General features: G+C 47.3%; 6 protein-coding genes across 9 annotated transcripts; 4 read left to right on the top strand and 2 right to left on the bottom strand.

Moving 5' to 3' along the window:
- The first annotated feature begins 602 nt into the window (after positions 1–602).
- LOC128305470 (tubulin beta chain-like) lies at positions 603–4571 on the top strand. 2 transcript variants are annotated; one of them, XM_053042931.1, is made up of 6 exons: positions 603–932; positions 2297–2531; positions 2615–2844; positions 3432–3599; positions 3762–4026; positions 4091–4571. In XM_053042931.1, exons 1-6 carry the CDS (start codon positions 876–878, stop codon positions 4483–4485), a joined length of 1350 nt encoding a protein of 449 aa, XP_052898891.1. In that variant the 5' UTR covers positions 603–875; the 3' UTR covers positions 4486–4571. The 2 variants fall into 2 exon arrangements, with proteins under 2 accessions (XP_052898891.1, XP_052898890.1); XM_053042930.1 differs by lacking the exon at positions 3432–3599 and adding an exon at positions 3131–3298.
- A 1357-nt stretch (positions 4572–5928) lies between these two features.
- On the bottom strand, positions 5929–9939 carry LOC128301704 (TATA element modulatory factor). Its single transcript, XM_053038297.1, has 3 exons — positions 9487–9939; positions 6518–9423; positions 5929–6432 (listed from the first exon to the last, which is right to left on the bottom strand). The coding sequence occupies exons 1-3, from the start codon at positions 9740–9742 to the stop codon at positions 6184–6186; spliced, it is 3411 nt and encodes a 1136-aa protein (XP_052894257.1). The 5' UTR covers positions 9743–9939; the 3' UTR covers positions 5929–6183.
- Positions 9940–12748: 2809 nt separating this feature from the next.
- LOC128300820 (GTP-binding protein 2) lies at positions 12749–15572 on the top strand. Of its 3 annotated transcripts, none has more exons than XM_053037021.1 (3): positions 12749–12804; positions 13554–15070; positions 15144–15572. In XM_053037021.1, exons 2-3 carry the CDS (start codon positions 13562–13564, stop codon positions 15429–15431), a joined length of 1797 nt encoding a protein of 598 aa, XP_052892981.1. In that variant the 5' UTR covers positions 12749–12804; positions 13554–13561; the 3' UTR covers positions 15432–15572. The 3 variants fall into 3 exon arrangements, with proteins under 3 accessions (XP_052892981.1, XP_052892980.1, XP_052892979.1); XM_053037020.1 differs by lacking the exon at positions 12749–12804 and adding an exon at positions 13206–13324; XM_053037019.1 differs by lacking the exon at positions 12749–12804 and adding an exon at positions 13235–13268.
- LOC128300821 (evolutionarily conserved signaling intermediate in Toll pathway, mitochondrial) lies at positions 15531–16924 on the bottom strand. Its single transcript, XM_053037023.1, has 2 exons — positions 16042–16924; positions 15531–15973 (listed from the first exon to the last, which is right to left on the bottom strand). The coding sequence occupies exons 1-2, from the start codon at positions 16922–16924 to the stop codon at positions 15675–15677; spliced, it is 1182 nt and encodes a 393-aa protein (XP_052892983.1). The 3' UTR covers positions 15531–15674.
- Positions 16925–17159: 235 nt separating this feature from the next.
- LOC128304279 (RNA-binding region-containing protein 3) lies at positions 17160–18378 on the top strand. Its single transcript, XM_053041440.1, has one exon. The coding sequence runs from the start codon at positions 17160–17162 to the stop codon at positions 18357–18359; it is 1200 nt and encodes a 399-aa protein (XP_052897400.1). The 3' UTR covers positions 18360–18378.
- Positions 18379–18708: 330 nt separating this feature from the next.
- LOC128304073 (S-phase kinase-associated protein 2-like) lies at positions 18709–20303 on the top strand. Its single transcript, XM_053041204.1, has 4 exons — positions 18709–19043; positions 19110–19736; positions 19808–19967; positions 20026–20303. The coding sequence occupies exons 1-4, from the start codon at positions 18848–18850 to the stop codon at positions 20210–20212; spliced, it is 1170 nt and encodes a 389-aa protein (XP_052897164.1). The 5' UTR covers positions 18709–18847; the 3' UTR covers positions 20213–20303.
- Positions 20304–24074: the final 3771 nt, after the last annotated feature.

Genomic DNA, 24074 nt, shown 5'->3' with positions numbered 1-24074 from the left:
GATACCGATATACGACTCACAAGCGCTGCACCAACTGAACCTCATAACCGCTGTGTGAATGCGATAGAAAACCACCACCAATGACCGGAAATGAAACAATATTGTTTTGTTAAATGGGGAGATGCCGTAGCGCCATCTAGTTGCCGCTAGCGTAAGCAGAAAATGTTCACGCTGGGTTGTTAAAAATGACCAATTTTAACTATCGGTTACTCTTTTCGGTAGTTGGAATAATTTAGAAATACAATCAAATTTAAATATGCAATTCTTTTCTATTGCTTTCTGCTTCTCAGGACCACCACTAGGTCCACAATTCCGATTCGCGTTAGCTGTGTTGCGTCTGAGATAATGGAACACGTGCATACACAACCGAAAATAACATTATCATCCACCGGCTATTATCGGCCCACCGAACGCGCAGTGTCGTATTTGTGGTGGAATTAGTATTGCCGTAGCACAGCGTGCATGGCGCACTGCTGGTGGTGGTATTGGTTAACGGTCGCGCGGTATGTGTCGCGTGCGCACTGCCTAACCGTTTGGCGCTGCGTTTGGCCGTGTCGTTCGTGTTGCTGGCGTTCAGTAGCTTGCGAACCGCGAACCCGAGCGAGTGCCACGGCCGAAAACACAGCGCGTCCCACAAGCCAGGTGCCACTGTACTACGGTGTGGTGTGCTCTAGAAACCGTTTCCCCTCATCTCGCTCTACGTGCCCCCCCGTCCCGCGGGTCGTCTCTGTGCTTCGGGTTTCGCGACGGTCGGTAGAAAGTGCACGTTTTCAAAATTGGATTAACACACCCGCGCGCACAAGAAAACCGTCACCGTCTAACAGCGAGCTGGTGGTACCGTCCAGTACGCGGCGCATCTTCCGCATTTCACCATCATGAGGGAAATTGTGCATCTTCAGGCCGGCCAGTGCGGTAATCAGATCGGGTCCAAGGTACGGTAAAGGTAGCGATGAATTGGTCTCGCATCCACGTCCCCAACTCGGTTGCGCGAATGGAGTATCGTTTGACGTGACCCGTCGTACGTCAGTGTTTATCACATAGATGGTTATGTAAGGTGGTGGGTGATATCTTATCAATGAATCATGTTTTGATCGCAAGGGTGTTACATTGTGCCCGGTGCCGGACATCGAAAAACGAGCGACCGAACGCGACGTGGCAGCAGTGAAACGAAAACGGCTTTCGTACCTTTTTTTTCGAACATGATGCGTCCGCCCTTAATTCGAATGCCAGGGTGTACGCGAAACGTATTTCCGTTCTAAACACCTAGGCACCGGTATTTATAGAAAAACCGTCTGGCCGTGTTGTGTGTGCGCGCGGTTAAGTGTGGGAAAGAGCGCGCGAGAGTGAGAGAGAGAGAGAGAGAGAGAGAGAGAGAGAGAGAGAGAGAGAGAGAGAGAGAGTAAGAAAAAGCAGCGCTTAATAAGCGCGACGTTACCGACGATCTACACGACGCGCTTTTGCAGCGCTTTCTGCTTCCACTGCACAGTGCATCGTACTAGTGCAGTGCACTATTACTACTGAAGACAGTATGAGGTTTTGAAGTATTTAATTATAATTAAAAAATATGTTAATCAAACATAAATTATAAACAATGGATCATTTATTCAAAAATAATTGGTTTTGTTTGCAAAACAAAAGCGCGAGTGTATAAATGTGCCTTAAAAGCGCGTCGTGTAGATCGTCGGTAAGGTGCGATGTCTCCAAATGAAACCAAAGTACTTCATGTTACCCAAAACCGCGCCTGTGTTGTCTCGGTGGTCCATTCCAATTTTCTTTTATCCCTTTATATTGGTGCCACTTTGGGAGGGGCCATGGGGCAGAACGATTTGCATGTGAATGGGTGTGTGGTGACACGTGTGGAGACTCCAGTTCCAGAACCGCTCATGGCACACAGCAATGGCCAGCAATTAACTAAACGTTCGCTTTGGTGACTTGATGATCATCACTCGTGTTTCATTGCAACACCCATCAGCTGATGTCGCCATGAATGATCGTCGTTGTGCAATGTAATTGAAAGAGAGTTACAACAGTTTGGTTACAACAAAAAAAAAACGGGACAAGTAAAACACATTAAATCGGAGCACAAAACCCCTTCGATCGTGCGTAAAACAATTCTATCAGATCAGTGATCTTCGTTTGGCGCCATCTTGCTAACTACTGATAAGCATTGTAACCGATCACTAGCTCGTGCGTTATTTACAAATTAATTGCAAGGCCATATTTACATATTGTTGCGTAAACTCTCTCTCTCTCTTTCTCTTTTCCTTCCTTTTTTGCCTCTCGTTTCATGTTTCAGTTCTGGGAGATCATTTCCGATGAGCACGGTATCGATCCGACCGGCCACTATCATGGTGACACCGATTTGCAGCTCGAGCGTATCGACGTGTACTATACCGAGGTGAACGGCAACAAGTATGTGCCGCGTGCGGTACTGGTCGATCTCGAACCCGGCACGATGGATTCCGTCCGTCAGTCACCGTACGGTGCCCTATTCCGGCCGGATAACTTCGTTTACGCTCAGTCGGGTGCCGGTAAGGAATGCCGTTCCGCACGTATCATGTTCCATCGTTACCGAATTCCTACTGCTAACCTTCGCTTCCATGCCCATTTGCAGGCAACAACTGGGCCAAGGGTCACTATACCGAGGGTGCCGAGCTGGTGGACAACGTGCTGGACGTGATACGCAAGGAGACGGAAGCGTGCGATTGCCTGCAGGGTTTCCAGCTGGCCCATTCGCTTGGCGGTGGTACCGGTTCCGGTATGGGCACGCTGCTAATATCGAAAATTCGCGAAGAATATCCCGATCGCATCATGAACACATTCTCCGTCGTTCCATCGCCAAAGGTATGTTGCAGCGGCTAGGCGTTTCGAATGGGGTATGTAGACATTCGATCCGCCGCACGATCGATCATACGATCGGCTTTTGGATGAATAACTATCTTACCTAACGACCAATTCTTGAAGAATAATGAAGAAACTTGGAGAACGATCGTAAAACGATCACAAAACAAAGCGTTAGATCTCCGCAGCTTCTTGGGGGTGGATCGGATGCCCCAAGTGTTTCTGATTCTCTGTTTTCTTCTGTCTATACTCTCTGTCTATCCCGTATCGCGGTCATCATGCCACGTAGGTATCCGATACCGTGGTAGAGCCGTACAATGCAACGCTCTCCATACACCAGTTGGTGGAAAACACGGACGATACGTTCTGTATCGACAACGAAGCTTTGTACGATATCTGCTTCCGAACGCTTAAGCTATCCTCTCCCACCTATGGGGACCTCAATCACTTGGTATCCGTAAGTACTGCACAGTTTTTCTGATCACGTTCTTTTTCCCCCCTTTTCGTCCTTTTCTTTCCCACGCCCCGTCTGCCCTTAAACCCCCCCCTGTCCATCCCACCCTTCCACACTCTCTTGCACGTGTACGTAGGTGTCCGATGTAGTTTTGGAACCATACAACGCTACCTTATCGATGCACCAGCTCATCGAAGCATCCGATCAGACCAACTGTATAGATAACGAAGCGCTGTATGACATCTGCTTTAGAACGCTTAGGATCTTCAATCCTACCTATCCCGACTTAAACCATTTAATCTCTGTAAGTAACACATCTGGCACAGTAGGGTAAGACCTCCAGATTGCAGCCCGTTTCGATTTCGTCCTAACATTTCTCTCACTCACAATAAAAGTGGCATGACATGTCATCTCGTCTTAGCTAACTATTGACCTATTCCCATGGTTTTTTCGTAACAACGCGTAGGTTACGATGTCGGGTGTGACGACGTGCCTTCGGTTCCCCGGACAGCTTAATGCTGACCTGCGGAAGCTGGCGGTCAATATGGTACCATTCCCGCGTCTTCATTTCTTTATGCCCGGGTTCGCACCACTCACGGCTAAAGGATCGCAGCAGTACCGTGCCCTAACGGTGCCGGAACTGACTGCACAGTTGTTCGATGCGAAAAACATGATGACCGCTTGCGATCCTCGCCATGGTCGATATCTGACGTGTGCGGCCATCTTCCGAGGTACGACTATCTCGAGCAAAGTCGAAGATCAAACCAAACTCACGTGTTCATGACCCACTTGCAGGCACTATGTCCATGAAGGAGGTGGACCAGCAGATGCTGAACATCCAGAGCAAGTACAACAGCTACTTCGTGGAGTGGATACCGAACAACGTGAAGGTGGCCGTGTGCGATATTGCGCCGCGTGGCTTGAAAATGTCCGCCACCTTCATTGGCAACACCACGGCAATACAGGAGATCTTCAAGCGCATCTCGGAGCAGTTTACGGCCATGTTCAGACGGAAAGCGTTCCTGCACTGGTACACGGGCGAGGGTATGGACGAGATGGAATTTACCGAGGCGGAATCGAACATGAACGATCTGATCTCCGAATACCAACAGTATCAGGATGCGGAAGTGGAGGACTATGACGAGATGGAAGAAATCCCGGAAGAGGAACAACAGCAACAGCAGGAGTGATCGCCGTTGTTGTGTTTTAACCGTTCGTTTATTGTGTTCCTATTTCTATTAGTAGAGAGAGAGAGAGAGAGAGAGAGAGAGAGAGAGAGAGAAAAAAAAACAGTACACCAATGGACACCCACACCCGCCACGGATTGGGCGAGATAAGGTCCGGCCGGTCCCAATCAATTTTAAACAAACTTTAAACTTTCAACACACGTCATTTGTAATAGAGAAACCGTGTAAGATTTCTTTAAAGTGAAATTCCAATAAATTAGATAAGATTGTATCTTTTGACACAAAACAATATAAGGCAAAACCAAACATGTAGTGTACGATAAAAAAAAGAAGCACATAGAAAGAACAAAATGATACATCATCATAAGGAATTGAGTCCTGGTTTTACTAGTTGCTCTGCTGGGGTATTAGAAAGATAAGATAAAGCAACATTTTCCCTTTACAGTTAAAAAAAAGATTGAAATCCTAACATTTATGTTTCCTGACTGTGAAACGTCGCAGATTCCCCTTCATGCACTGGTGGCAGAACATTTAAAACTTTCTTATCAATGCGCCCATGTCTGTTGTACAGATACGGTTGAGTTTTATTATCTTACTATGGCGCCGAGCTCATATCAACTTTGGGCGGATCGAATATGAGTTGGAACGCATTGCGGGTCGTGTTTGAGTCATACTGACCATCTGCTGTAAAGTACAGTTTTACTCGCAGGGCTACTTTTGATCGATGTGTGTACCTATCCATTTCGGTTAAGTGACATGAGTGTTAACTAATTTCATGTCACCTCATGATCTAGTATCCTAATTGATTGATATTCTGTAGGATAGGGCTAGAATAAGGGACAACCGGTTATCTGTATTGTGTCGTTTACTGTTATGCCTTCCTTTAATTTTACCGTATCAATTAAGCTATCAAAGGGATGAGAGTTTCTATCATGATCGATAAATGTTGATAATGGATGTTCTTGGTTGGGACCTTTGGAACTCCATACCCCCAAGTTACCATTAGTGATGTGCACAATGATTCAACAAGAATGAAAGACTTAAATCGTACTAAAGAGTGAGTTAATTCAAACCTCCAAGAAGAATATTTATAACTCTTTGTCGATTTAACTAATTCACAATGAATCAAACCATTCAAAACTCACACAAGAGATTCAACTCAAAATTTAAATCGTAAATTGAAAGTGACGAATTAAATCCTGAGTCCTCATGATTTCAAGCATGAGTTAAAAGTCGCCGTGAGGAGTTAATGAATAAAATTAAAGTCTTAAATGTTTGATTGAAGTCTTAAATCATATTCATTTGAATCACTTCGATCTCTCTCGTCGCCATCTGTGGCTAGTGTATTGTGACTATTCGATCTACTGAGTTCAGTATCGATCCCTCATAAGTTCTAACAACAACAAAAGCAAAAACTCACAGTAAAACAACGAAGCTGTTGCTGGTCTAGTTTAATCTAATTTATTTATTTAGCCAACATCCGTCGCAATAGATTTCGGGAGATAATTTGCACATTAAGCTTCACGTTACCTGCGTACTAACCTCACGAATTGCATTCAAACAAACGGGATTGTTAAAAACTAATCGATTTTTAATCCACTATTAGATAAAACAGCCATAGACTAAGCCGGACACGGTCAAATAGGAGTAGTCATTTAAAAAAAAACAAAACAAAAGAAATAGAACCGCGCTAATAGTAGTTTAACGGCTATTCCCAGGTGATGACACTAGTGCAGGGTGCTGGTTCATAGAAGCAATAAGATCACGCTGCCGCTTAAGCAGATCGTCTATCTGTATTTTATACATTTCTTTCACATCGACCAAATCTAGCTGCAGCTCCTCCGTTTTTTCCACCGATTCACCGTACATCTGCAGCAATGCATCGTACCGATTCTGCAAATCTTTCAGTTCCTCCTCCAACCGAATGCTCCGCTCGAAACGTTCCCGAACCTGTGTGTGACCGTAAAGATTGGGGATTAAATTTCAATTCCACACACTTATCGCCCCCCCCCGGTTCCCTGATTTGAAGACTTACATTATCTAGCTCCATCGTGAGATTTGAAATTTCCGAACTAAGCACGTTACGTTCTTGTTGAAACCGTGACACCTCCCATTGCAGTTGATACACCTCACCATCTCGCTGTTTTAGCGTGGATTGTAACGTCTCGAGCAGGGATGTGTTGTTGAACATAATCGACGGATTATATCCGACATCGCCTATACTATCGGCGGGCGGTGCGTTCCTTTCAACCGACGTACCACCGAGGTTATCATCGGCCATATTCCATGGAATGCTGTTCAATGAGTCTGGTAGCGATAAATTGCCCATGCTAGGAGTGGGGGAACCATCCTCTGCATGTCTCGCGACAAATCCCACCTGTACCGAGGTATTAATATCGACCTGCAGCTTCACATCCCTCGATTCATTTAACGTTCCTGCCCCCTCGGATATAACTTTTTCAGTACTAGCTTTGTTTGATGACGATGCTGCTTGTTGAATATCAGCAGAATGTTCTTGCTTTTGCAAGCATTCCAGTGATGCAGCATGCCTTGCTTCATTTGCTGCCAAACATTTACGATACTCTTGTTCAAGTAATTCCGCTTCCAGGGTTTTCTGTTGCAAACTCGCTAACGCTTCCTCCGTTTGAATAAGAGTTTCTGTTAAACGCTCCTCGAGGCTCATAATGCGATCCTGCAGGGTGGCAATTATGTTCCGCTGTGACATCTCCTTTTCAGTGATCAGCTTAACGCGCTCTAAAGCTTCCGACAATTGCTGCGTGAAGGAAGCGTCCCGTTGCTCCCAGATCCGTTCTTTATGCCTTAAAGTGGACTGCAACGATTCTAGCTGCTTCATTAACGGTACCGTCAGCAGGGCGGATGCATTCTTTTCCTCTTCGGCACGCGTTTCCGACGCCTCTAGCCGGCGCAACAGTTCCACGTGTTCGTTCTTGGTGCGTATCAAGCGGTGCTCGTTTTCGCGCTCGGTACGGCGCAACTGTTCGCGCAACTCTTCCATTTGCTCTAGCAGCGTTTTATTAGTTCTTTGGAAGGATAGATACTCGGTTTCACAGTTTTGTAGCTTATTCAAGCTGTGCTGCAACTCTTGACAAAGGTCCACCTTTTCCGCAAGCTCCTTGCGGGCACATTCAAACGACTTGCGCAAACTTTCATACTTTTGGGTTTGATCGTCTAAATTCCCGGTGAGGATGGCACATTCACGCTCTAGTTTACGTTTTTCCGATGTCAGCTTGTGCACGGCATCTATCTGCGAGCGTTCCACTTCGTCCTTTGCGGACAGTGAGCGCTTCAGCCGTTCCGTCTCTTGCGTCAGTTCGTTTATTTCGTCACACTGTCTGCGTATCAATGCGTCACTTTCTTTTTCCTTTGCGCGCAATTTCTTGATAATGTTTGAATGTTGCAGTACTTGTTTCGACAGACTTTCGCCTTCCTTTTGCAGCTCATTAATCATAAAGTCCCGCTCGACCAGTGCTTTATCCATTTCGCTTTTGGCAACCTTTTCCTTCGCTTCCGCTCGGAGCGTTTCCAGTTTAGCCTTTAGATTTTCTTTCTCGCGAATCGATTGTTGAAATTTGCGCTCCAAGGCAGACAAGCGTTGCATATATCCATCGGGGTCGGATGCTCCATCGCGTTTCGCTTTACTTTCCAGCTGGGCCGTCAGCTGAAAGTTTTGTTCAGTTAGTTCTGCGTTTTGTCTTCCCAGTTCCACCAATCGATATTCGCGCTGCTCAAGCGTTTCTGAGACCTCTACTAGCCGTCGCATCAACCGTTCCGTTTCAGGCAAATTTCCCGAATCGTCACTATTCCCACTGTTCATGGAAATTTCCGATGGTTCGCGCGTGTGTCCACGCCGTTTCTTGATCAGAAGCATGTCAAAATTTTCACCCTTTCCATCGCTTATCTTCAGTGGGCTAGTGCGGTAGGCTCCACTATGGGTGCTGCTAGAATCTCCATTCGGACTGGAGATGATCTCTATATCAGACGAAGTAGTTGTTTCGATCTCATCGTCTCCCAAACTTTGAAATAAACTTTGATTACATCCTGGACCATCGGGCGATTCCAGTGCCGCATCTGAAAATTGCTCGGAATTTTGCACTGTCAAAGTAACTGTCGATGGTTGACTTTCGATATCGTTGCTTCCGGATCTAATTTCCTCAAAACTGTGTGCCATATCAGATATTTGAGTCTGCGAATCTAGACTCTCGTAACTTTGGTCCAAGCCATGTTCTGGTTTGGGTAATTGTTTTAAATGCATTTCATCTTCCGGTGAAGTATGGCGGTGGCCTTCTGTAGCGGGTTTTGCTTCCGAATTGCTGTTGGAAAGTGAACTTGGTGGCACGTAATCAGCATCGCTACATTTCTCACCTGCTTTAGATAGCGTCTTGCATTCAACACTAACGACGTTTACGGGAAGAGCATTGGAAATGGAAAACTGGTGCCTGGTACGTCCCGGCGCCACCGTAATAGGTAGTAAATTTGCATCGGCTTCCAGAACTGTGATCGTTTGTTCCGACAGTGTGTTGGAAATGGAATCGTCCTCAACGCTAACGTCATCCTCCTCTTTCTCACGTTGATTCGGTAATACATTGCACGGCTGATCCTGCTGTGCATGGTCGGTTATGCTTATCGATTCCGGAGTAGCAACTGGTGACATTCCGACGGAACCGATCACTTCAATCGATTCGGATTCTTCGTCTTCATGCATCGTAATACCACCGGACGATCGTCGACTAGGCGAGGTGAGGGCTGACCCAGAGTTAGTAACGGGCGTTAGCACTTCAATTGACTCTGAGCTATCTATTTCAGTTGTCGGTGAATTTAACATGTTTGCGTTCTTTGGATCTTCCAAGCTTCTACACTTCAAGCTGGATGGTGGTTTGGTAACGGTGCTGGAGTTGTGTATCGGTTGATCAAAGAACGAACCTGCAAACAAAGCACCCAGACATTAACAACATTGCTGTATTTAACACATATTTAATCCCTTACCATCGGTTGTTTCAACGGACGCACTTAGCGTGTTAGACATGTTTACTGCCAAAGAACTGGTAGATACATCGGACTGGGCAGAGCTGCTTCCTACCACTTCGTGATCACTATTTTCATCATCCGGAGCACTTGTATCATGAAGACTCGCATTGTCTTCTTCATCCTTGATATCGAGCGCTTTGTCAATTTGTTTCTGTGCCTCTTTTAGCGCATTTTTCGCCAAATTAGCAATGCCTGTCGTATCAAACCAGCTCATTTTTTCTCAGTTTGTATTTTAGCCGCACTTTTATTGTAAAACTTTGCCTAATGAGTGATTGCCACTGCGTAGAAAAAATGTAAATATTGCCACATAGCTTCGTAAGCTAATCACTGTTTAATTTTTAATTGGATTCTAAACACGGATTCTCCTTGCTCTAGAACACTGCCCTTCAATTCTAACTATTGAAACTTTTATAAAACACGTCTACCAAAAGCATTTTTGCACAGCAACCTCTTTAATTATTCCGTAATTGGTTCACAAATCTGGTGCAACTGCACGGACGATGAGCACACAAAACGTAAACAAAACATGACACAGATGTGCCAAAAAATCATCCCTATCAAGGTATATCGATTTTACCGATCTGGTAGTGCAGGGTTAACGAGTTCAAATGATACAGGACTGTTGAGCATTTTTTTAACAACATTGGAGAGGGTCATTGCGACAACCGAAATGATAACAACGTGGGGCCCTTTCGAGCAAACACATCATCCTACATGTAAATGACGCTTACAAGACTGTCTCGAATTGTAGACTTGCGGAACGCGACACATTTTATCTGAAGCTATCAAGCTGCTAAGGATTGTATTGAAGATCAATATATATGCATATGCGACCAGCGGCGGATCAAACGGTAGGCGGAGTAGGCGGTCGCCTAGGGCCTCGCCGTGTTGGGGGCCCCAAAAAATTTGTTCCGATTGTGCGATTTTTGAAAATTTTACAACAAAGTTAATTTATAGCAAAAAAATTAATTTACAAGGTAAAAAATTTATCAAAAATATCTTCCTTGGTTATATAAAACATTTGTTTCTATGTGATAAATTAAATGCAGAGAAGAATATCGACTTAGTGACTTTAAAGTTTAAACGAAATTGTACCAGGACCAGGACACTAATTTTCCCGTTGGTCGAGAAAAATTTCTTCGAAAACTACCTGTTTCCGAATTTAAAGTACCAGGAGAGCATGCACGGAAGAGGTAGCTCCTGGTACTGCGCCGTAAGGTATGCAATGTTTATACACTAACTTTGCAACCAACTTGCAACGCAATGCGCCGTAAGGTATGCAATGTTTATACACTAACCTTGCAACCAACTTGCAATGCAAGTTTGGTGCATGCAAGAAACTTGCAGCAAGATGGCGTCCAACTTCGTTCTTGCATGCAACAAACTTGCATGCAAACTTGCATGCAAGTTCTTGCAAGCAAATTCTTGCATGAAAACTTGCATGCAAGTTTGCATGCAAGTTTGCATGCAAGATTGCATGCAAGTTTGTATGCAAGTTTTGTATGCAAGAACTTGCATGCAAGTTTGTATGCAAGTTTGCATGCAAGTTTGTATGCAAGTTTGTATGCAAGAACTTGCATGCAAGTTTGTATGCAAGTTCTTGTATGCAAGTTCTTGCATGCAAGTTCTTGCATGCAAGTTTGCATGCAAGTTTTCATGCAAGAATTTGCTTGCAAGAACTTGCATGCAAGTTTGCATGCAAGTTTGTTGCATGCAAGTACGAAGTTGGACGCCATCTTGCTGCAAGTTTCTTGCATGCACCAAACTTGCATTGCAAGTTGGTTGCAAGGTTAGTGTATAAACATTGCATACCTTACGGCGCATTGCGTTGCAAGTTGGTTGCAAAGTTAGTGTATAAACATTGCATACCTTACGGCGCAGTACCAGGAGCTACCTCTTCCGTGCATGCTCTCCTGGTACTTTAAATTCGGAAACAGGTAGTTTTCGAAGAAATTTTTCACGAAAAGCGGGAAAGTTAGTGTTTAAACATTGCATACCTTTCGGCGGTTTTCAAGCAAAATTGCTGTACTATGTGCTACTTCTTCCGTGGATGCTCTCCTGGTATCGGCAATCTGAAAACAGCTGGTTTTGTATGGAATTTCATACCAGCTAATGGAAAGTTTGAGCGAGATGAAGGATGCTTTCCGTTTCATCCATCTTCCGTACACTAGCGATCGCTCTCACGGGTTTGGTAGTATGCAATAGCAATAGTGATGGGCAAATTTATTCCACACTGCAGGTGTCACCTCTTGAAAAGCATGCTTTCCTGATTTCGCAAATCTGAAAACAATTGTGTTGTTCATCGCCTAAATCTTCAACATGAGCGAAACAGGTTTCTTAGAAATTTCTCTGATTGTTTCCGTAAAGTAAACCTATTGAAAACTGTACCTTAGGCGAAAAATCGTAGCAGGCGCTGGACTAATCAGGAATCGTAAATGTACGTAAATCGTAGAAAATGTGAACCAAGTAGTGGCGTTATGGTTCTCCTTAGCGCATACAAACGTTTATATATGAAGACTAGCTTACTAGGCCCGTTTACAGGGCAACACGCAACTACGCAACAGAACTCTGAGATGTACGCAAGGGAGCTTTCTTTCCGAGACTTTGCTGGTGTTGTTAAATCATGTTTGAAGTACATCTCCCTAACACCGATAATGCCGTAGCAAAATTAAAGGCCCCGCTTTAAAAATTCCGCCCTGGGCCTCCAAGGGGATTGATCCTCCACTGTATGCGACGAAGATCTGCTAAGCTGCAGACTCTCACTGGGACTCAAAGGGACTGTCTGGGAAACAGAGTAACAATTGGTAGAGGAGAAGGAAAATGAACCAAGGACTGTTTGACTGACCAGATATCCGTGGGAGAACGTGGGCCAGAACTGGAAAAATACGATAATTGGGGCACGTAATGAGGATCATTAACGTCCTATAAACGACACAATGCGTTCGGGAGCACATTGGCTGAATGAAGTGGTGCTAAACCTTGCGGAGATATTGATATAGGGGATAGCAGAGGGTAACACTTCACCGGGTTCCAACCTGGCCACTTGAATGCAAAAGCCCTGCAGTACTGCATACACCTTGGTCTGTAACACCTATACACACCTTGCGCTCGTCTGCCGAAGTTTGACAGCAAATTGTCAGCAAGCGTGCAGTAGTGTTGGTGGTGGAAACGCGTATCGATATGTTGGTCAAAATATACCTCCTTCTCTACACACTTGGAAGAAAGAAATATCAAGTATAAAAATATCGCATACGTGTGGAGAGCACACAAAATAGGGTAGGTGAATTCAATACCCGAATTGTGCATATTTCTTCGAACGATTTGTACCATTCTAGCCGCAACTATTGGTTTCCGCGCAAAGGCATACTGCAGATGTACAATATTTGAAGGTGCATTGACTCTCGGGGTGGTGTTTCATTGTGTTGTTGATGTTTTAATTTCATCCCGTCTGTTTATCAACAAAGAAAATTTTCTATTTTGGTACGTTTGGTTTCTTCTTGGGCTTCTTGCTACACTTTCTGAAGAAACGGCGCCGTTGTGAAATAACGCCTTGCCTTGGGCTTAGAAGCGAACGCTCTGTGTTGTGTGTGCTTTTAGGCGGGGGAGCAAAACGCGTTTCTGTGAAGGCTTGGCCGTCGCAACCAAAAGTGAACGTGCCATCGTGCTTGTTGATAAATAATGATGATGAAATCGATCTGCAACGCTGATGCAAAGTGATTCAGTGCGTTGCAACAGTGAAAGCATATGCAGTGCAGCAGCTGAGGGTCTCTTATTCTTGCGCTGAAGGTCGTCCGAGGTGTTTTATCTCGCGTAACAATAAGTTTTATTTATGTGTTGCGCTTGTATTTCTCGTCCCGACTCCTTATGTGTGTTATTTTCCCTTACTAACCTAACCACGTTTGGTTCTCTTGTATTCTCATTGCGGTTTTGCCTATTCTTGGAACTGGCGGTGGCAAAAAAAAACGAATCATTTTGCGCTAACGACGACTCGCGATGGAACCACTACTACACATGCTCTCCAACAGTTCCCCAAATGGACTCTTCATTTTTTGACCTTTTCGGCCCGTCACCAACGTCATCGGGTTCGAGCAGCGACACGGACCTCCGGAACGGGAATGATGACGACAGTAACGAGCGGATCGACACCATCATATACAGCAGCAACGACTTGGAGCTGAAGGGCATCGACTTCAACCGTGGCTTCCTGCCGCCCGAGCCGCAGCTCGGCAACATTGAGTACAAACTAAAGCTGATCAATCCTTCGAAGCAACGGTTCGAACATCTGGTGACACAGATGAAATGGCGTTTGCGGGAAGGCAATGGTGAAGCGATCTACGAAATCGGTGTCTCCGATTCGGGCCATCTGCATGGACTGAATGACGAAGATATGACGGTGTCATTGCACACGCTCAATCAGATGGCCCGCAAGCTGGATGCATCGACGAGCATCCTGCGGCGGAAGAGTCTCGCCGACCAGCGGAGCGTCGTGGAGGTGTTGGTGCGCAAGATTCCCGACGATCAGCACAACATTGAGGTGCGGGTCGCCGTACTGGGTGGTGCCGATGCGGGCAAGTCCACCCTGCTAGGTGTGCTGACGCAGGGCGAGTTTGACAATGGACGCGGACTGGCCCGGTTAAACATGTTCCGACACATGCACGAAATACAGACGGGCCGCACGTCCTGCATATCACACGAAACGCTCGGCTTCGATGCGGAAGGCAGCGTGATTAACTACAAGTACAATGAGATGATGACGGCGGAAGAGATTAGCGACCGGTCGACGAAGCTAGTCACCTTCATGGATCTGGCTGGGCACCGACGCTATCTGAAAACGACCGTCCAGGCCCTGTCCGGATACTGTCCGCACCATGCTCTGATTGTGATAGCGGCAGGCAACATTAGCAATATGACGCGCGAGCATCTAGCGATCATCCACGCGCTGGACATCTCGTTCTCGATCATCGTCACGAAGATTGATCTCGCACCGCCCGAACCGATTCTGTTCGAGCTGAAGAATTTGCTCACCTCGATCGGCTATCGGAAGGTACCGTACTTAATTAGCAACCAGGACGATGTGCTGAACGCGAACGCGCACCAGAATGTGGAACAGATCGTGCCCATCTTTTGCGTGTCGAACGTGACCGGCGCAGGGTTGGATTTGCTCATCCAGTATCTGTACGTGCTGTCACCGGGCATCAGCAACGCGGAGAAGGAACGGCTCGAACAGCAACCGATCGAGTTTCAGATCGATGAGATATTTCGCGTGTCCGAGGTGGGAACCGTGGCCGGTGGATTACTCTGCAAGGGAGTACTCACCGAGAACAGTCAGGTGAAGGTGGGCCCACTGCAGGACGGATCGTTCTTTTCGGTCACCGTCCAAACGATTCATCGCAACAAAGCACCGTGCCGGGTGGTGCGCGCGGGGCAAAGTGCTTCACTGTCCTTTAGCACGATCGAACCGATGCCTGCGTTGCGCAGCGGAATGGTAATACTGCCCGACTATGAAAGCAACGATGTTGCTTGCGGGTGCTACTTCTTTCAGGTATTGAACGAGCGTCGTTGTTGCTGATAACAGCAAAGCTAATAGAACATTTGCTTCTTGCTTCCTCTCGCAGGCACAAGTGTCCGTGCTGTTTCACGCGACACGTATCTTCAAAGGATTTCAGACTACCGTACACATCGGTAGCATTCGACAGACCGCCATCATCGAGGGTATCATGGGTGCCGGAGACACCGGCATCGGTACAAACCAATCCGCCTCGGTACTGTTTCGGTTCGTGCGCCATCCGGAGTACGTGCGTCCCGGGATGCGAATCCTCTTCCGCGAAGGTACTAGCAAGGGTATTGGGAAGGTAACGCAGGTATTTCCGCTGAAGAAAACGCTCAACACCACCACCGGCTAGGGCTGTGCAACTGAACCTAATGCCCGACATGTAACGAACGTTACAATTGCATGAATGTGTATAAATTGACGTATGAATTAGCCTGTACCTAGCGTGACGATTTAAATGGAAATAAAATTTCTGTGATTTTACACATGGTTACCACTGGCTGGTTGTCTTCGGGGTTTAAATTAGCTTCTACCACCGTCAGGTGCTTTCAGTGGTTTACTTTGATTCTATAGGCAACGATTTGTATGTATACAGCTAGTGTTGTACAGTGTTGGAATCCCCGTCCCGAATGGTCACTTCAGTTGTGGGAGAAGTAAATTTGAACAGCACAGCAAGCGAGGATAGTGCTGCGTTGCCCTTCTCTTTCTCTAGCAACCGGATCCAAGACAGTAGCGAATCCTTTGTGGAAGATCCAGTACAACAGATTCCATAGATGATGCCGTCATCTTGTTCGTGAACTGACCGTCGACTAGTGCTCACTGCAGATCCTGTCCGATGGCCCTTGCGAAAACGCAAATCGAGTCCAATGTAGGGGTTGTGCAGATTGCTAACATCTGGATTAACAAAAGACATAATTAGTGAGTACAAACAAGCGTCAAATTCTGTGTGTCTTCTTCCGTACCATCTGGATCTTCCGTTTGTTTAATCGGTGCCAACGGTTTCGGAGCACTTTTAAGCACGAAATAGTTGATGCAACGATTTCGCAACCATATCACAAATGGACCCTCGATGTAGACCGGTTCCTGCTTGCTATGAGCCTCCAACAATTCCGACTGTTCGACACTCTGTCCACTAACGACCCACGTATGATCGAGTGCATTCTCGACCGCTTTCGTATCGAATACGTCAATTTTACTGCGCGGATCGATTGAACACATGCGCTCCACTGCTAACCGAGCCAGCTCCAATGTGTCGTCTGGGACCGGGTTAGGCAGTAGCCAAGGCGAGAGATTTTTAAACTTTGGCATCCAGTACATCATGCGCCAGTACTTTCGCACCGGATGGCCCTTCTTGCCAAATACGTTGATCAACATCGCTTCCATCTCGTAATCGGGCATCACACCATTGTCCTCCATCTGTTCCAGCAGATCTATGATACATTGCTGTTGGCGCGGATAGTGCATAAACTCTGCCTGAAATATGTTCGTCGGTATGAACTTGCCCTTCGGCATCACGTCGATCAGCGCCTTGTACACGGCGATATCCTTGTTCACGCCAAACTCTTCCATGTGACGCAAGGCAGCGTAAATGAACTCGACGTGATTTCGCCGATGGACGCTACGCTTTTCAAATATCTTCACCATCTCTATGTAAGTCTGTTTGTCCTTTTTGGCCGCCGATTCGAATAGATTCGTGCGGAGGATTAAGTTTTTCTTATCGTCCGGTTTACCATTGTCGGCCGGTCCTTCTTTTGATTGTGTGCCGCACTGTCGGATTGGGAAGCCTAGTCGTGCCGGATGCTTCAAGACGGCCGTCGTCAATCGTAGATGTCTCGTTAGAAACATATCTGCTAATTAGTAGAATATTTTAAATTCAACCCGGTCACGGAACGAACCGAAAATAGCCGCAAACTTGTATTGCGTGAATATGGCATAACATTTCGCTGTCAGAACAAATCAAGGTAAACAATGTGCGGTAATCGCGTTTGACAGTCAGCTGCTCCTGCGTCTTGTTGCTATTGATGTTACTAAATTGTTTACATTGCTTTCGACGCTTTTGCGTGATCAAAACGCGCCCACCATGTCGTCGATTGCGTTAAGAGTATTCAATTTTCCACCAATGTTTAACAGTGTCGATGTGCGGGAATTTTTACACCTCTTCGGATTGGAAACAGTTCGTTTTATCAAGCGGAGAAATGCTGACGGTGCGATTGTGAGTGTAGACAACGAGTCGGAAGCACGGCTAGTGATTGCGCGCTTACACCAGCTGCTGATCAAAACACACAGATTAAAAGTAGAGTATTCGAATGAAAACGAACCTGCCTCATTCGCCGGGAAAGAAGCTACAAAACATAAAACCGTTGGCATGCCTGAACAAAGGTGTTTTCCGCTCGGATTTGAAGGATTTCCACCGCCGCATCTTGCGTACCGATATCCCAAATCTTCGCCGGAAATACTGGAAAACATCACCAAAGAGCTAGCTTCGAACAGTGCGCTCTACTATCAAACGCTGCATTTGATGAACAAAATGAATCTGAAACCACCGTTTGAAAGTCGGCAGAAAGAGAATACAATCACACCGAACGCACCGGAAGAAAGTTCCCAATCGCATCCAGCTAGTTTGTCGGAAGAGGAATCGGAACTTGAATCGGATTCGGAAGTAAACAGTACTAGAAAGACAAATACATCCAATAACTTATTAAAGCGTACTATGAAGGTAGTCAACTATGAGCCTTCTTCAGTAGAGTTACAAACTACCCAAAAGCCACCGAAAAAGGCGAAACTTGAAATAAACATTTCTGGAGCGTTATTGACGGCATCACAACCAGCATCTCATGGGAACAATACTGTCCCAGGAACAACGGAAAACATACCATCCACACTGGAAGAGGCTCCCACACTATCGATAGAAGATATTTTATCCAATCGAATTCCCGACGAGCAACGAAACACATTGCACGTTTTCCAAAACTACTGTCCAGGAGAACCGACCAACAAGTTGTATATTAAGAATCTTGCCAAACAAGTTACGGAACTGGACCTTATAGCACTGTTCGGCGTATTCTTCCAAGCCAAATTGCTTAAAACAATCGACGTGAGGTTGATGAAGACGGGAAGAATGAAGGGCCAAGCATTTGTTACCTTTGTTCCTCTTGAGGAGGATGAAGATACGACTGGTAGCAGTAGATTTCGGCAATGTGTTGAGCGTGCACTGAGCACAGTTAACGGATACATTTTAAAAGACAAACCGGTGGTAGTTTCGTATGCTAAAGGTGTGTAAATAAGACTCGTTATCAGCAATAAAATAAAATCAGTGATAAAATAATGGAGTCCACTGATTTTTCTGTTTCTGATTTGTTGTCGCTTTGGTAATGTAATGGTTTTCCTCTCGCACTTGCAGGAGTTCATTTTATGATAATGTGACTCAATTTATCAAATAGGTTAGCTAATTAATCATCATCCGCATGCATAAAAAGAATAATGATGAAATACATTTCGACTTGTTTTTTCAAAATGTTAAACTTTCAAACGTTGCCTTTGAGTGTTCAGCATACTTTTGTTGTGACAACCTTGTGCTCGGTATTATCCAAGAAACGTCACAAAGCGCGGCAGTACGGTGTAAACAAACCAATCGCTGTGTATTTTCATCGAACGGAACACGAGTGTTGAGCACGGATCGTCGAAAATAAATTACCACCAGTTGGTTCTGTCCTGCTGCGGTTTGGTGTACTGCATTTAGAATATTTACCTTGTACCTACTACGTTAAAATGGATCCACCATTGAGTAAAGAAAGGCTCCCGCTAACAAACGTTTCCAACAATGTCCATCCACGATCATGTAAAGCCAGCAAAGAATGCGATGCCCCTACGGAAGAACTAAGGAAAACGATGGCCCACGGTAGCGAAGAAATTTTCTTCATGCACCGAATGGATCAACATAGAGGAACCGAACAAGTAGATGGCAGTGAGTACCGTACATCATCGTCGTTGGTAACAAGAGGAATAACATGTAACATACCTTTCTTTGCAGATCTTTTCAATCTACTATCAGACGAAGTTTTGCTGCAGATATTGAAATGGCTTCCGAAAAAGACACTGCTTGCTTGTGCCCTAGTGAATCGTCGGTTCAATCGCGTGACAAAGGACGAAACGCTTTGGTATAGGTTAGATCTCAGCAATCGAACGCTTCAGCACCATGGGCTGGTGGAGGTGCTTATTCGTGGTGTCGTTGTGCTGCGCTTTGCACACACACACATCGTTGACCCTATTCCGGACAACTGTCTGAACATTCCCCCCGGGTTAAAGGTGCAGTTTTTGGATCTCAGCATGTGCACTATCAGTAAACCAATACTGCGCACGCTGCTAGCGAATTGTCGGGCTCTGGTAAAGCTTAGCCTAGAGAACGTTCCCCTGGATGGCGGAATCTGTGCAGCAATAGCCGAAAATCGGCGGCTAGATACGTTGAATCTCACCATGTGCTCAGGCATTGATACGGGTGGAATGCACCTGATGGCAACGGCGCTAACGAAACTGCTCAATCTGAACGTAAGTTGGACGAACTTGAGCACCGAAGCAGTACAGGTACTGGTAGAAAATCTAACACCACAGATTATGCATCTTAACATAGCGGGATGCAGAAGTACATTGCATGATGAGGGTAAGTATGCGGTGCGTTAAAATGGGGGACGACGTCAGTATGCATCTTTAATTATTTTAATATTTTTCTAGCGGTGGCAGTTTTACTTAAACGCTGTCCAAGACTAGTCGCGTTGGATCTTTCCGATTGCACACTGCTAACGGATGGGTCAATAAAAACGCTATGCAGAGCACGAAAGATAGAGTACCTGTCGGTGTCGCGGTGTTACAATATTCCTTTACCGTCGTATTTGTAAGTAGATATGCCCGATCATTACATGCTTGATAGTAATCTATCTTTGGTATCGCAGGTATCTGTCGGAACTAGAAACGCTAAAGTATTTGGATGTATTTGGACTAGGTTCTGACCAAATGATCGAAGCACTGAGGCACTCGTTGAGTGACGTTGGAATCAATAAGTATTATCACAGTGCTGTTGCACGGCCTACGGTCGGCAGCAAAAGAACTTCGATCTGGGGTCTCAGAACGCGTGATTAACGTGGTTGGCCGCTGAATCTGTGTATTATGAAATCTTGCAAGCGTAAATGCAATAAACACATCTGATTTGCATCCAGCTAAAGTATTTTTTTCGGATAATAATGATGATCTCTGAAGCATGTGGATTAAAGTAGAGAATAATCACTCTTTTCAATGATTTGAATCAGAGTTGGTTTAAAGATTTGAAACCTTTACTCAGATTCATTAAAAAATATTACACCGCATTAACTGTACGTCTAGACACGATTAATATTGTGAATAATATTAATCTTTGATTAATCATTTTTGTCAAAAGATTAATCTCCCTGACAGCACTATTGCGCTCTACGCACGATCCTAACCCGAGTTTATAAACGCAATTTGTGTCAATATTGTGTCAGCTTGGGATAAATTTACATCTGTAACTTGGGACAAATTTGCCCATCACTATTGCTATTGCATACTATCACACACGTGAGATCGCCAATGCAAGTGAGATGGATGAAATGGGAAGTATCTCTCATCTCTCTCGCTCAAACTTTCCATCGACTGGTACGAAATTCCATACAAACCCAGCTGTCAGATTTCCGATACCAGGAGAGCATGTTTTTCAAGAGGTGACCTCAAGAGGCGCCATCTTGTCCGCCATCTTGGCCGCCATCTTGTCCGACATCTTGTGTCCGCCATCTTGTCCGCCATCTTGTCCGCCATCTTGTCCGCCATCTTGGCCGCCATCTTGGCCGCCATCTTGTTCGCCATCTTGGCCGCCATCTTGTGTCCGCCATCTTGTCCGCCATCTTGGCCACCATCTTGTGTCCGCCATCTTGTCCGCCATCTTTGCCGCCATATTGTCCGCCATCTTGTCCGCCATCTTGGCCGCCATCTTGGCCGCCATCTTGTCCGCCATCTTGGCCGCCATCTTGTGTCCGCCATCTTGTTCGCCATCTTGTGTCCGCCATCTTGTCCGCCATCTTGACCGCCATCTTGGCCGCCATCTTGTCCACCATCTTGGCCGCCATCTTGTGTCCGCCATCTTGTCCGCCATCTTGGCCACCATTTTGTCCGCCATCTTGGCCGCCATCTTGGCCGCCATCTTGTCCACCATCTTGGCCGCCATCTTGGCCGCCATCTTATCCGCCATCTTGTCCGCCATCTTGGCCGCCATCTTGTCCGCCATCTTGGCCGCCATCTTGTGTCCGCCATCTTAGCCGCCATCTTGACCGCCATCTTGGCCGCCATCTTGTCCGCCATCTTGTCCGCCATCTTGTCCGCCATCTTGGCCTCCATCTTGTCCGCCATCTTGGCCGCCATTTTGGCTGCCATCTTGTGTCCGCCATTTTGGCCGCCATCTTGACCGCCATCTTGTCCTCCATATTATCCGCCATCTTGTCAACCATCGTGGCCGCCATCTTGTGTCCGCCATCTTGGCCGCCATCTTGTGTCCGCCATCTTGTCCGCCATCTTGGCCGCCATCTTGACCGCCATCTTGTGGCCGCCATCTTGTCCGCCATCTTGTGTCCGCCATCTTGTCCGCCATCTTGGCCGCCATCTTGTCCGCCATCGTGGCCGCCATCTTGTGTCCGCCATCTTGGCCACATTCTTGGCCGCCATCTTGTCCGCCATCTTGGCCGCCATCTTGTGTCCGCCATCTTGGCCGCCATCTTGTGGCCGCCATCTTGTCCGCCATCTTGTCCGCCATCTTGGCCTACATCTTGTCCGCCATTTTGGCCGCCATTTGGTCCGCCATTTTGTCCGTCATCTTGTGTCCGCCATATTGGCCGCCATCTTGTCCGCCATCTTGTCCAACATCTTGTGTCCGCCATCTTGTGTCCGCCATTTTGTCCGCCATCTTGTCCGCCATCCTGTGTCCGCCATCTTGGCCGCCATCTTGTCCGCCATCTTGGCCGCCATCTTGTCCGCCATCTTGTGTCCGCCATCTTGTCCGCCATCTTGGCCGCCATCTTGTGTACGCCATCTTGTCCACCATCCTTGCCGCCATCTTGGCCGCCATCTTGGCCGCCATCTTGTTCGCCATCTTGTCCGCCATCTTGTGTCCGCCATCTTGTCCGCCATCTTGGCCGCCATCTTGGCCACCATCTTGTGTCCACCATCTTGTCCGCCATCTTGGCCGCCATCTTGTGTCCGCCATCTTATCCGCCATCTTGGCCGCCATCTTGTCCGCCATCTTGGCCGCCATCTTGCCGCCATCTTGGCCGCCATATTGTCCGCCATCTTGGCCGCCATCTTGGCTGCCATCTTGTCCGCCATCTTGCCCGCCATCTTGTGTCCGCCATCTTGGCCGCCATCTTGGCCGCCATCGTGGCCGCCATCTTGTGTCCGCCATCTTGGCCGCCATCTTGGCCGCCATCTTGTGTCCGCCATCTTGGCCGCCATTTTGTCCGCCATCTTGGCCGCCATCTTGTGTCCGCCATCTTGGCCGCCATCTTGTCCGCCATCTTGTCCGCCATCTTGGCCGCCATCTTGTCCGCCATTTTGTGTCCATCTTGTCCGCCATCTTGTGTCCGCCATCTTGGCTGCCATATTGGCCGCCATCTTGTTCGCCATCTTGTCCGCCATCTTGTGTCCGCCATCTTGTCCGCCATCTTGTCCGCCATCTTGTGTCCGCCATCTTGACCGCCATCTTGTGTCCGCCATCTTGTCCGCCATTTTGTCCGCCATATTGGCCGCCATCTTGTCCGCCATCTTGGCCGCCATCTTGGCCGCCATCTTGTGTCCGCCATCTTGGCCGCCATCTTGACCGCCATCTTGGCCGCCATCTTGTCCGCCATCTTGTCCGCCATCTTGTCCGCCATCTTGTCCGCCATCTTGGCCGCCATCTTGTCCGCCATCTTGTCCGCCATCTTGGCCGCCATCTTGACCGCCATCTTGGCCGCCATCTTGTGTCCGCCATCTTGGCCGCCATCTTGGCCACCATCTTGTGTCCACCATCTTGTCCGCCATCTTGGCCGCCATCTTGTGTCCGCCATCTTGTCCGCCATCTTGGCCGCCATCTTGTCCGCCATCTTGGCCGCCATCTTGCCGCCATCTTGGCCGCCATATTGTCCGCCATCTTGGCCGCCATCTTGGCTGCCATCTTGTCCGCCATCTTGCCCGCCATCTTGTGTCCGCCATCTTGGCCGCCATCTTGGCCGCCATCGTGGCCGCCATCTTGTGTCCGCCATCTTGGCCGCCATCTTGGCCGCCATCTTGTGTCCGCCATCTTGGCCGCCATTTTGTCCGCCATCTTGGCCGCCATCTTGTGTCCGCCATCTTGGCCGCCATCTTGTCCGCCATCTTGTCCGCCATCTTGGCCGCCATCTTGTCCGCCATTTTGTGTCCATCTTGTCCGCCATCTTGTGTCCGCCATCTTGGCTGCCATATTGGCCGCCATCTTGTCCGCCATCTTGTCCGCCATCTTGGCCGCCATCTTGTCCGCCATTTTGTGTCCATCTTGTCCGCCATCTTGTGTCCGCCATCTTGGCTGCCATATTGGCCGCCATCTTGTTCGCCATCTTGTCCGCCATCTTGTGTCCGCCATCTTGTCCGCCATCTTGTCCGCCATCTTGTGTCCGCCATCTTGACCGCCATCTTGTGTCCGCCATCTTGTCCGCCATTTTGTCCGCCATATTGGCCGCCATCTTGTCCGCCATCTTGGCCGCCATCTTGGCCGCCATCTTGTGTCCGCCATCTTGTCCGCCATCTTGGCCGCCATCTTGTCAGCCATCTTGTGTCCGCCATCTTGGCCGCCATCTTGTTCGCCATCTTGGCCTACATCTTGTCCGCCATCTTAGCCGCCATCTTGTCCGCCATCTTGTCCGCCATCTTGGCCGCCATCTTGTCCGCCATCTTGTGTCCGCCATCTTGGCCGCCATCTTGTGTCCGC

The sequence above is a fragment of the Anopheles moucheti genome, chromosome 3 (genome assembly GCF_943734755.1).
Source record: "Anopheles moucheti chromosome 3, idAnoMoucSN_F20_07, whole genome shotgun sequence".
Classification (NCBI taxonomy): domain Eukaryota; kingdom Metazoa; phylum Arthropoda; class Insecta; order Diptera; family Culicidae; genus Anopheles; species Anopheles moucheti.
The sequence above is the reverse complement of the archived record's forward strand: the minus strand, read 5'-3'. Positions and strand labels throughout refer to the sequence as shown.

Bases quoted from the DNA above. Each gene is read 5' to 3' on its own strand.
- LOC128305470 (XM_053042931.1), top strand. From the start codon at position 876: ATGAGGGAAATTGTGCATCTTCAGGCCGGCCAGTGCGGTAATCAGATC. The intron at 2,845-3,431 runs GTATGTTGCAGC...ACGTGTACGTAG, and splicing joins CCGTCGTTCCATCGCCAAAG to GTGTCCGATGTAGTTTTGGA. The intron at 4,027-4,090 runs GTACGACTATCT...ACCCACTTGCAG, and splicing joins GTGTGCGGCCATCTTCCGAG to GCACTATGTCCATGAAGGAG.
- LOC128304279 (XM_053041440.1), top strand. From the start codon at position 17,160: ATGTCGTCGATTGCGTTAAGAGTATTCAATTTTCCACCAATGTTTAAC.
- LOC128300820 (XM_053037019.1), top strand. From the start codon at position 13,235: ATGCAAAGTGATTCAGTGCGTTGCAACAGTGAAA. The intron at 13,269-13,553 runs GCATATGCAGTG...GCTCTCCAACAG, and splicing joins AGTGCGTTGCAACAGTGAAA to TTCCCCAAATGGACTCTTCA. The intron at 15,071-15,143 runs GTATTGAACGAG...TTCCTCTCGCAG, and splicing joins GCGGGTGCTACTTCTTTCAG to GCACAAGTGTCCGTGCTGTT.
- LOC128304073 (XM_053041204.1), top strand. From the start codon at position 18,848: ATGGATCCACCATTGAGTAAAGAAAGGCTCCCGCTAACAAACGTTTCC. The intron at 19,737-19,807 runs GTAAGTATGCGG...ATATTTTTCTAG, and splicing joins AAGTACATTGCATGATGAGG to CGGTGGCAGTTTTACTTAAA. The intron at 19,968-20,025 runs GTAAGTAGATAT...TTGGTATCGCAG, and splicing joins ATTCCTTTACCGTCGTATTT to GTATCTGTCGGAACTAGAAA.
- LOC128300821 (XM_053037023.1), bottom strand. From the start codon at position 16,924: ATGTTTCTAACGAGACATCTACGATTGACGACGGCCGTCTTGAAGCAT. The intron at 15,974-16,041 runs GTACGGAAGAAG...TTGTTAATCCAG, and splicing joins ACAAACGGAAGATCCAGATG to ATGTTAGCAATCTGCACAAC.
- LOC128301704 (XM_053038297.1), bottom strand. From the start codon at position 9,742: ATGAGCTGGTTTGATACGACAGGCATTGCTAATTTGGCGAAAAATGCG. The intron at 9,424-9,486 runs GTAAGGGATTAA...CTTTGTTTGCAG, and splicing joins GTCCGTTGAAACAACCGATG to GTTCGTTCTTTGATCAACCG. The intron at 6,433-6,517 runs GTAAGTCTTCAA...GGTCACACACAG, and splicing joins TCACGATGGAGCTAGATAAT to GTTCGGGAACGTTTCGAGCG.